Source organism: Gymnoscopelus braueri (genome assembly GCF_963280865.1).
Source record: "Gymnoscopelus braueri genome assembly, chromosome: 4".
NCBI classification, from domain to species: domain Eukaryota; kingdom Metazoa; phylum Chordata; class Actinopteri; order Myctophiformes; family Myctophidae; genus Gymnoscopelus; species Gymnoscopelus braueri.
Window position 1 is genome coordinate 52617350 of NC_137605.1, and position 11555 is coordinate 52628904.

General features: G+C 41.9%; 1 protein-coding gene across 2 annotated transcripts in view; it reads right to left on the reverse strand.

The window, feature by feature from the left end:
• Positions 1 to 822: 822 nt before the first annotated feature.
• The window catches only part of sult2st3 (sulfotransferase family 2, cytosolic sulfotransferase 3), a 14194-nt gene continuing 3461 nt past the window's right edge, over positions 823 to 11555 (reverse strand). For both annotated transcript variants that reach the window (XM_080427457.1, XM_080427458.1), the window contains 5 exons: positions 9035 to 9243; positions 6333 to 6459; positions 5122 to 5216; positions 3852 to 4032; positions 823 to 2583 (listed from right to left, as the gene is read on the reverse strand). In XM_080427457.1, coding sequence (XP_080283583.1) covers positions 2447 to 2583; positions 3852 to 4032; positions 5122 to 5216; positions 6333 to 6459; positions 9035 to 9243 — 749 coding nt within the window. In that variant the 3' untranslated portion in view covers positions 823 to 2446. The remainder of the gene's footprint in view (positions 2584 to 3851; positions 4033 to 5121; positions 5217 to 6332; positions 6460 to 9034; positions 9244 to 11555) is intronic.

Genomic DNA, 11555 nt, shown 5'->3' on the forward strand with positions numbered 1-11555 from the left:
AGAAAGAGGCAAACGTTTAGAAAATAGCCGATCTACAAGCTCACAATGCCTCTCAAAGCGAGGCTTCTGAGCTTGTGGATCTGCCATTTATACAATATTTATCTGTGGAAGCGAGTCTAAACTAAAAGTAATGCCTACAATTCCAAGTGCTTGTCAGGGTGGGGGGTCCCCAGTTCAAATATGATTATTTCGGGGGGTCGCGGCATGAAAAGGTTGAGAACCACTGCCAGTCAGTACCATAGTCTAGTAACCTCTACGGCTCCCGTTGAGCAGGTTGGTGCCTTGCATGGTTTCCTGTAGTTAATTGATGTGTGATCAATGGGTGAATGTAATGTTGCACATTGTAAAGTCCTTTTATAAAGGTGCTATACATGTCATGCACCATTTACCATTTAAGCAAAGCCAAGAGATTGCCAGTTTTACTCGCTGGAAACCTCTGGACCACTGGGGATACCCAGACCCCACTTTGAGAACCACTGCTCTATGCTACCAGAAGGGTGACGGCTGATTTATGCTTCATCGTGTGATAGTGTCACGCTCTGAGAATAGCAGATCTACAAGCTCATAAAATGTGTCACGGATGTGAATAATTCTGAGCTTGTAGATCAACTACAATGTGTTGCTCACCATTATTCACTCATAGGCATGGCAACTTTCATTGTAAAGCACGTTTTCACACACAAAATCTATTCAGTGCTTTACATAAAGCATAAGAAGGCATTCAAAGAAGAGATTTAAAAGCATAATAAAATAAAGAAATAAAACAAGATATATTTTTCCACAATAAAGTATATTAAAGTATAGAGTTGTGCAAAACAATCATTTATTGTTTCATTTCATTTTTATTGAGTAATGCACTTTAGATCAAAATCAAATCCATCAATCAAACATACAGTAGCTGTCATCTGCTGGTCATAAAGCTGTAAAAGGTCAGTGATGACCTTTCTAATCACATTGATTGACTTTGCAACATAACTTGGAAGTTGTAGCTATAAGAGGTTTTTTATGTACAAAAGTCACACCTGAAATGCCTTGTATAAAATACTCGTAATAATGTACAGAATATTTGTGAGGTTATTTGACATTCCAGATAGCAGAGAAATGTTTCAGTTCGGTCGCTGTTGGAAATATTTCATATCTCAACGTTTAGTTTTTTCTTAAAATAATGCCCTACTTCGTTGTACAAGAGTGTCATGGAAAAGTAGCGAAAATAGCTGATGTACAAGCTCCGCTATTTTCGCTACTTCTGATACATTTTAAAAGTGAAAGTGGTTAAGTGTGTCTTTGAGTTTTTATAAATATTTAACAAATGAAAGTAGTATTAGAGCTTGTGAATAAATAATAACTACATAGGATCCATTGGAAAACAGGTTATTTTTTCTTTTTACCATTTCTTGAGCAGTAGCCTAATGGTTTTGGACATACAAGATTTCCGCCTGACAAGAGACAAGATATTCAATACATCATGACGTTAGCCAGTTATCATTATTTTAATTCCATTCTAATGTCACTTGTACAAAACTGATAATTCATTAGAGGGGTTAGAATCTGTGCCTATTTGGGGGTCCTTGGCATGGAAAGGTTTGAGAACCTCTGGACTATTGTACCTTCTCTGCCCTTGATGTCATGGTTCTTTTCACTGCCCTATCCAAAAGACTCCAGATAAAAATTTGCCCCCCAAAAAATAAGGAAAAAAATTATAATCATTAAACTACTAGTACAGTCTGCCTGGATCCTGACGCTTACATCCATACGCATCAGTGTACTCAAATCTAATATTGATGTAGTGAACTGGAGGCAGAACTGCTGTACGGTAGATGCTATTTACTCGGTGCCGCGCTATGAGCTTGTAGATCTGATATTTTTTAATAGCCAAAGTGTAAAATAATGCTTTTTAGCTCAAATAAAATTGACACCGATGCGTTCCAGGTATTAATGGGTTAAATCATTTTCATCCAAACCGATTTGGCATCGATGTGCTTAAGTGTGGAAATTGGTAACGTTTTATACCAACACCAGTTGTATATTATCAATAGATATACTACATTAAAAAACAAAGATACATTTAAAATTTTAGCAGTTTGGGGATCTTTGTAAATCCCCAAATGATTGACACTATATGGCTGTAAATGCTATACGTATTGTATGTGTCAATATGATTGAGACACATTAATGAAAATTACAGTAGTAAAAAGTTTTGCCCCTGTTGCTAGTAAGCATCACATTATTAACCCTGACCGGGGTCCCCCAGTGCTCTACACTAAGTGCACTAGTATTTGTCTCTACACCAAATCTCTTCACTGAAAATAGCATTGAGCTTGTAGATCAGCTGTTTTCGCCAAAAGTTCTCCCCATAATAGGGATACTAGAGTTCATGTGATTAGATTCCGAGTAATTACACTATCAAACACATGTACCATCCATTAATGCAGCTGTTGTTTATTTCTCATTGGTTTGCAGGTTGGGAGGCTTCCGGGTCCCACAGGGAGGAAAGCTTTTCTCCCTCCATCTCTCTGCTGATGACAGCTGAGAACTGGGCCTCCTGCTCCGGGCTGAAATGGTTTCTCCAGTCTCCAGTAACACCTGGAACGAACACACACACACACACACACACACACACACACACACACACACACACACACACACACACACACACGCACACACACACAGAATGTCAGTACTGTGTGGTTATGTGTGAACTTACTTGCTCTGCTCCCTGCAGTATCTTTGTCTTAACACTGGGTGGCGCACAAAACCATCCCAATATGAAGGACCGCTTTAAAGTCTTTGCATTGGTTCGGCATTGCAGTTTCTTTTTACATTTCTGTTTCCACACACAGTTTTAACCCCTTTTGACATGTACATGTCCTCCCAGCAGACATACAGTAGGTATCAGTAGGCAGAGATCTCTGATCGGCTGGCTATTAGTTTGTAATTAGTAGCATGGGATAATCTTGACACGTAAACTGTTTTATAATCACTGCAATTTAACAAAACTGCAGTAACCCTTTTTCACCCGGTGCCAATTATCTTAGTGATCCTGGGCACTACACTCCCCCCACCAGCCTAGGGAGCCCAGAGTCGAGCTCATGCCCCCTTCAATGCATGAGAGCCAACTGACCTTCTTATCACCTGACAGGGGGGAGTTTCCCCGGTAGGACGTAGCGCGTGGAAGGAACACGTTATTCCAACCAGTTCCCTTCCCCTCCATCAGGCGCCCCGGCTGTCATGGGGGAGGCGGTATAGCGACCAGGATTACTACATGTTTCTGTGAGGGTATTACCTACCCTAGGAGACACAGGGAGAACATGCAAACTCCACACAGTGTGTGGGAGCCCTTTCACCAACCCCACCTAGGGTATGGGCGCTGATGACATGGAGGAGAAGACACAGCGCCCCCGGCAGGATTCGAACCCAGGACCTTTTAGCTGTGAGGCGACAGCGCTACCGACTGCGCCACCCTGCGCCACAAATATTTCAACATGTTAGCAACACTGCTTCTTTCCTCCAAGTGCAACTGGTTTGGAGATGTATAACGTGGCCTTGAGATTGTACACAGGTGATAATGGAGAACACTGTGGTCGTACTGGGCAGCTCTCAGAGACCGAAAATAGAAGACTGTGGTTGTACTGGTAAACTCCCAGTGGTCAACAGTAGAAGACTGTGGTTGTACTGGGACAGCTTCCAGGTGTCAGAGTGTGTAACAGTGATGGTGTAAAGCAGGGTTTTGCTCTAAAACAATTGCAGTGCAGAGACAAGTTCCCCTGCTTTAATGTTGTCTCATAAGAGAAGAAGCAGCATGAGGATCTACTGAGCCCTGTGAGCTAACAGAATGAAGTAGACACGCCTACCTTTCCTGAGGAAGGGGGATTTACTGTTGTCCATAATGTCTTGGGGGACCAGGGAGTAGTTGGACATGCAGTTGGTCTTCATGTTGTTGAAGCAGCACTGTGCTGCTATCCTCTGAATGGCCTCTTCATCCAGACCCCTGCCCAGGAAATCTGACACACGCTGCAGAGATCCATGCAGGTCCTGACACACACACACACACACACACACACACACACACACACACACACACACACACACACACACACACACACACACACACACACACACACACACACACACACACACACACACACACACACACACACACACACACACACACACACACACACACAGTGCTATAACAAGCATCATCCCAACATATCTGTTATATTATATAACATTGGAAAATGTATTAATCAAGATATTTTTTTTAGCGTGGCCTTGACCCACAGATACAGAAATGCACACATGATGACTCGCTGTGATTCAAGCCCAGAGCACATTTTAATGTTAGATCAATGGAAACAGGAAGTGGGTGCTACAATCTGATACTGACTTGTCAACAGTTAAGAGCACATACAGGAAATGAGACGGATGCACGCACACTTTCATGAGCAGTAGCCACTAGCCAGGAGGATAATGAAATCCAACTTGCTGAACAAGAACAAATTTTGTCTGTAGCAGGAAATGTTTGTCTACATTTGGTCTGTTTGAAGAGGCACGTATAAAGTCAAGTATGTAGCCCATATTCCAAAAGAACACTTTTGGTTAAAAGATTAGATTAATTAGAATTAAATTCTAACATCCCACATAAATCACTCCCTGTTCATATTTAGAATTATTATAAAATTGCGCATTTAATCAAAATTAAAAAGGACCCAAACTTGCTTTTTGTTTCACGTGCACAAGAGAATAAATGAATTCTAAATGAAAAAGTGGTGTTTCTACATTCCTTTATAATTTGTACTAGAAAGGTGTGCCCAGTAGAGAACAAATCTCCACCAGGAGGCACGCCCTACCTCCCTCCATCTTTCAGTCTGTCTGGGGCATGTGATGATGACAATGTTCTTGGTTGTGCAAAGGGAATATAATAAAGGAAGGCATATAATAAAGGACTGTCATTACATTATTATGGTGCAACCAGGAGAGACAGGGTATATGGAGACAAACCTTGGGACAGTGAGCACATCAAAAAGTAGTGTGACAGACAGACAGACAGACAGACAGACAGACAGACAGACAGACAGACAGACAGACAGACAGACAGACAGACAGACAGTTTCCTATTACCTGGACCATTTCTTCATATGTGAGGTAGAGAATTCTGTTTCCCAGCTCCGTGTGTCTCCAGCTTTTTACGTGGTCCGTCCATTTTCCAAACATCACTGCACATAAAACACAGTCAGCAGAGCCAGTGCACAGAATAACTCCTCTCAATACTCCAAGCACTAAGACAAACTGAGAATTTCACCCAATCCTTTACACCTGTTGTCGTATGATGTGACAATAAAGTTGTTTCGCTGACTCTCATGCCCAGAATAACTTAGGAAATTCCTTACATAGACAACTAGAAAACCCCAAAACGTGTGCATAGGAGCCGTGAATCCCCCCCATTGACTTTATGTTTTGGACCATGTCGGAGGCCCACAGTCTCAACGTGAAGCACCACCGTGCTGAACGTTGCAACGTTCGCTTGAGCCCAACTCAGCGCCGTCCGAGTTATATACCGATAGGCACAGAATGGTAAATCATGTTGTGGGGACTGCTCTGCTTCCGGGTTGCAACCCATGTTATTTCACCGTGGGAATCGCGGCTCCTATGCACGTCTTTTCGCCTTTTCTAGTCGTCTATGTACGGAATTTTCACTCCGTGCTATTTCACCGTGTTCTGTGAGATCAGGCTGCTTGCTCAGCAAGGATTGGACCTGCACCTGTTATGGTGTGTTCACACCGGAATGCTAGTTGAATATGTATCTGACTTAACTTCGTCATTCACGTTCTTCATGTCGCCCGGTGAAAATTCACATCTATTTGTGTCTTTGCATGTAATCGTGGCAAGAGGACATTGCTTTGCATCCGGTGTGAACACTGGACACAGGTTTAGAGTGTCACACATGCCTTATTCGCCGCCCATTCACTTCCATTTTATGGGAGTGCAGGGGGGAATAAAACATTTGGCCGAAGCGAGTTCACGTCGTCTGCTTTCATTACACCATCTTTGCCAACAACCACATCCACTCAACAGACTACAAACAGCGAACTGATTTCCGTGTGTATCGCATTCTGCACGGCTCACATTCAGAATTTTGTGTCGGCAGGCGATGGTCATTCGTCTGAATTTGCACATGTAAGACTGTACCGTAGAGGCCAGTGTCTCTCTCCTCTAAAGCCTGATTTATACTTTGTTGTATGATGGTGTTGCTCACTGAAAATAGCCGATCTACAATCTCACAATGAGCTTGTAGATCGTCGTATGACGGGGCATGTGAAATGACCTCTGACCTTTCCCCTGGAGGAACTTGTCCATGAACTCCTGGAAGGTTCCGGGGTCGTCAAGGAAACTGGCCATCTTATGGAAGTGATAGGACGACACCATGACGTCCTTGGGATTCCTGCTCACATAAATCACCTGTGATACACAACACAAAACATCTGTCAAACACTATAGCCTGGAAACCAGACCAATCTGCCAGAGCAAAAAAAAAAACTAGCTCTACGCAGTGTTGCCAGATTCTGAGAGAAACAAGCAACCAGGTCTAGGAAAACCAGCCGAAAACAAGCGACTATGGGCCACATGCGCACTTTAACATATACATCAGCTATTTGAAAATAGCCGATCTACAAGCTCACAACGCGTTGCGATGCGACGCGTTGTGAGCTTGTAGATCGGCTATTTTCAAATAAAATCTTGCAGGGAAATTATAATAAGCAGATCTGGCAACCCTGGCTCTACGCAGTGCTATTAGTCTGGCCATGCCAGGCTAGTCAAATAGCAGTTTATTTATCGAACAATTGGTCTAGTAATATATCATGTAACAAGACAGGGTCTAATAACAGCGTGGCTTCATGTGGATCTCAGACATAGACATAGACACTGTCATATCATCTATGACAGTGATTCTCAATTTGTTTTATTTCAAGGACCTCCAGTTTGATATGTATTAGGCCACGGACCCCCATTTGATAGCATTATCTCTGGGACCCCAGGCTACACTGTAAAATCTGTGTGTTAATTTAAAGGGATTGTAGGCGATTCAGAGATAAACAAAGAAAGAAACTCCAGCAGTTCGTTTCCCCGACCACCAGGGGGTGACGCAGGGAGGACTTCCATAGAGTTAAGGGGACTTCTAAACGGGCCATGCCGAATATAGGTTGCTTTATTCGGATACAATTCGCGGAACTGCCCGCCCCTGCCGGTTCTCTGAATTTTTATTTTTAAATAGGCTCTTTCATGACAAATTGACCACATATATGAAGTTAAACAACTAAATTCTATCCAAACGCTATCTGAAAAGTAAATTATGTGCCTCAAAAACGAAGTTTGAGAGCGTTTTAAAACCGAAAGTAAAAAGTTCACACGGACACGGACGCGCACGGATGCGCACATGCGTGCGTTAATTTACGGCCCGAGACAAACATAAACAGTAGGGAAAATACGATTTCAGAAAGAGGACTGTGTTTCAATGCAGGAAAACACCCCAGCATCATTATATAGTGGCTGATAGAGGGGAAAAAATGCAAAATATATATATATAGATATTTTTCAAATTTAGGCTTAATGTTGCCAACAATCCCTTTAACTCTGAGAGTGCACGAATGGAACCAAATGAAGTGAACCCGTAACCCCTGGTGGTCCCCGGAACTGACATTGAGAACCAGTGATCTATGACATACTATGACATATGACTCCATATTTGGACAGTTTCAGCCTGACCACCATTCCGTTATAAAATTGAAGTTCAATATATCAAAAGAATATAAGCGGTTTGTGAGATTAGGACAGACAGACAGACACACAAACAGAACCTCTTATAGATGGCCAGCCTCCTACAGAGCAACACCGTAAAAAAAAATCCAAACATGTGCCATTTCAAACTTCACCAAAATATGAATGCATGTCTTCATTACATTTTATAAAATGTGCCATAGTCTTATAGTTTATGACATTATTACTGACATTTAAGTTATAAAAAGTAATCGCTTGGGTAGCCTTAATGTTAAGGAACTATACAGGAGCACTGAGCGCTGTCCTGGTGACACCACCACACAGGATTACTTTTCTGTGTACATTATATGACTATATATATATGAATATGACAGTCGTAATGATATCTGCTGCTTTTTAACTGCCTCATTTTATTGATATTTCCCTTAAAGGACAACTTCACCCATTTTCAACCTTCATATAATTGATCCTTGATCAATAGATTTTTATCATGAGCATTAGTTGGGACAGATTTTATGAAGATTGAAAATGGGTGAAGTTATCCTTTAAGCCATGCAACTTAAGTATATATATATATATATATATCTTTTATTACATCTGCTGCTATTTTAACCACTTAAGCCCCATATGGTTGATATGGTTGTGCTTGCTTGTAGAACCACTACGTTTTACAAAACCTGCAGAAACGCCTATAAAAACATAGAAATGACTGAGGAACCAGAACTAAATATTTTTACTACTATACGCCCATACAAGATGTACTGTAACAAAGAGGCGAGCGGAGGGGGAAGCCAGAAACACGGCTAGTGTGAGAGCAGAAGTGTGGCCGATATTGCATTTTAGGGAGAAAAAAAAAACTGCCAACCCTAAAGGCCAAACCGCACCAATGCAACTAGTCGCAACTCCTTGCAACAAGGTCAACCGCACCAATGCAACTCCTTGCAACTGCCATTGGGGACAATGGTTGCAGGTAGTTGCGTGTTGCAAGGAGTTGCATAGTCGTTGGTAATCGTTGGTGTGGATGTGGAGTGGGCTTAAAAGTACTCTGTACTTTACAGCCTTCCTAGAAATGTACTGTACTCGAGTAAAAGTAAAATATTTGTCTTGGAAATGAACTCAAGTAAGAGTAATAATCTAATACTCAAGTAAAGTACAGATCCTAAGAATCTGGACTCAAGTAAAGTACTCAAGTTCATTTTCTCCGTTACTGTCCACCACTGGAGCAGTCCCACATGGAGATCGCTTGCACCTTCCCTACCTTGGCTTTGGAGCTGTCGAAGGACTTGGGCATGAGGTGATAGGGCAGGTGGGAAACTAGTGCGCGTGGGGTCGGCAAGCGCTCCGCCACTAGCGCTAGCCGGGTCTCCTCCAGCCACGGAACTCTGTCCCAGTTAGGAATGGTTTGGACCGGAGTCAGATCCCCCCCGTTCAACACCAATGGCAGGACCTCCTGCATCCAGGTGGTACCTGTGGACCACAACACAACATGAGCTATAGGGCTGGGCCATATGAAAGGATTATAAAAACGAAAAGCAAGTCTTTTGCACACCTACAAAGGCGACAAGGTACGTAAAGACCAAACGATCAAGGGCCCAAACGTACTGAAAGAAAAAACTCCCGCACACTGTCTTCAAATGCAAGAAAAAGATTTAATGGGAAATTGGGAATACAACAACGTATCGGTCAAAATAGACCTTCAACAGGTTATCTTAAGGCAACAAACGTTGTTGTATTCCTTCCCATTAAATCTTTTTCTTTTTCAAGACAGTGTGCAGGAGTTTTTTCTTTTAACACATCGAGTGCCATAAACGGTCCGGACCGTTTTTGAGGATCCAAACGAGAAGTGCCGAAAACGGTCCGGACCGTTTTTGACCCAATTCTATTTTTATACGAGTGGCCCACGTGGGGCGCTAAAACGAAACTTTGACATCACCCAAGGAGTTTCTGAGAAGAAGAGGCTGGATGTGGCTCCATGTCAAAAATCCTTCCGGTCGGCGTTTTCAATGTTATCTCCTTGACTAAAAGCTTAATATCTCCATTTCTTTTTAACGTGGTGGAAACGAGCCGTTTTCGATCGGCGATCACGCTGCAATGGAGGATCGCGTTGGAAATATTATTGTTCCAGGCGTTAGTCGGGACCCTCCGCCGTCTCGCACGCACGCTTTGTTTACATGCACTTCCGCGTCGGGGCTTCTACAGCACGAAACGTATAACGCAAGTGGATGGAAGAAATGCAGGCACTCAACGTATAATATTTGAATAAACCTCTGGCACCCAATGTGTTAATAAAGAATTATAAAAATGTAAAAAAGTGAAAATAACAGATCAACAATGCAATATGTGTCCAGATGCAGCAGGGATGACTGTACAATGTACTTCATGGAAATAATTTTGTTTGTAATTAGCGATACCTGGGTAACATAAATGCACTTTCCTAAAACATTCTCTTAATGTTCCATGTCCAGCCCTGGAAAACAGTTTTTCTAATGTCACCGTGGCTTTTCCAGGAATTCTGTAACCGTGGGAACCCTGACACAAGGTGTTATTTACACCAGGGGTTCCCAAATGTTTCCATGCCAAGGATTTGCAAAGAGCCATAGCCTCTGGCTGTGCCTCCCCATTGTGAAATTGCTTTTTGAGTGGTGCTAGCCACTCCAAGGACTGACTTTGTGTATGTCTGTCTGTCTGTCCGTCCGTCCGTCCGTATGTTTGTGTCTGGCCTCAATAGCTGCGGCTGATTGCAACACAAAGATGCAACCAGTTATATAATCAATTATACACAAACAGGAGTGCAACACACACACACACACACACACACACACACACACACACACACACACACACACACACACACACACACACACACACACACACACACACACACACACACACACACACACACACACACACTTAAAATGAGTAAAAATACTTGAAATGAGTACAAATACTTTAAATGAGTAAAAATACTTAAAAGATGTTCAAATGAGAAAAACACGTAAAAGTCAGTAAAACATTTTAAAGTACTTAAAATGAGTAACAATACTTTAAAGTCATCAAAGTCTGTAAAAAGTAACTAATAAAAGTCAAAGCACTTGAAAGTTACTAAATTGACCGATCTACAATTTGAGTAAACGTACTTTAAGTGAGTTAAAATATTTAAAAGATGTTTATGCCAATATAAAGTTATTTTAAAACCGTCTTAGGCTAATAATAGCTTAATGAAATGAACTCATGAAAGGCACCACTCTCTTCACACTCTCAGATTTTTTTTAAAATCTAATAAAACTTGTGAAAATAGCTGCTTACAACACTTTGCAGCGCAACGCATTGAGCACGTAGATCGCTATCTTTACTATTTTTGAAGATTTTTAAAAATGATTGAAATTATTTTAATACATTGTCATGAATAATTGTCATTATTCAAACATGTTTTAATAATGCACCCGCCCCACCTTCTTTTTCCTCTCCTTTCCAATTGTTTCCCCTGCCCTGTGGCAGCCCCCCCTGGAGGGTATATTAAAAACTTTAAATGAATTACAGTGTGTAATAAAGTGTACACTCTCTCTCTCTCTCTCTCTCTCTCTCTCTCTCTCTCTCTCTCTCTCTCTCTCTCTCTTTCTCTCTCTCTCTCTTTCTCTCTCAGCTATTTCCTCATTCTTGTGTCATGTTGAGGCAGGTATGCTGCTGTGCTTTGAAAGATTAGGCTGTCGTTCCAGTGGAGCCCAACAGTGTCAGGTTCATAGAGGTCAGGCTACTACTCTTTCAAGCTACAGGTCACT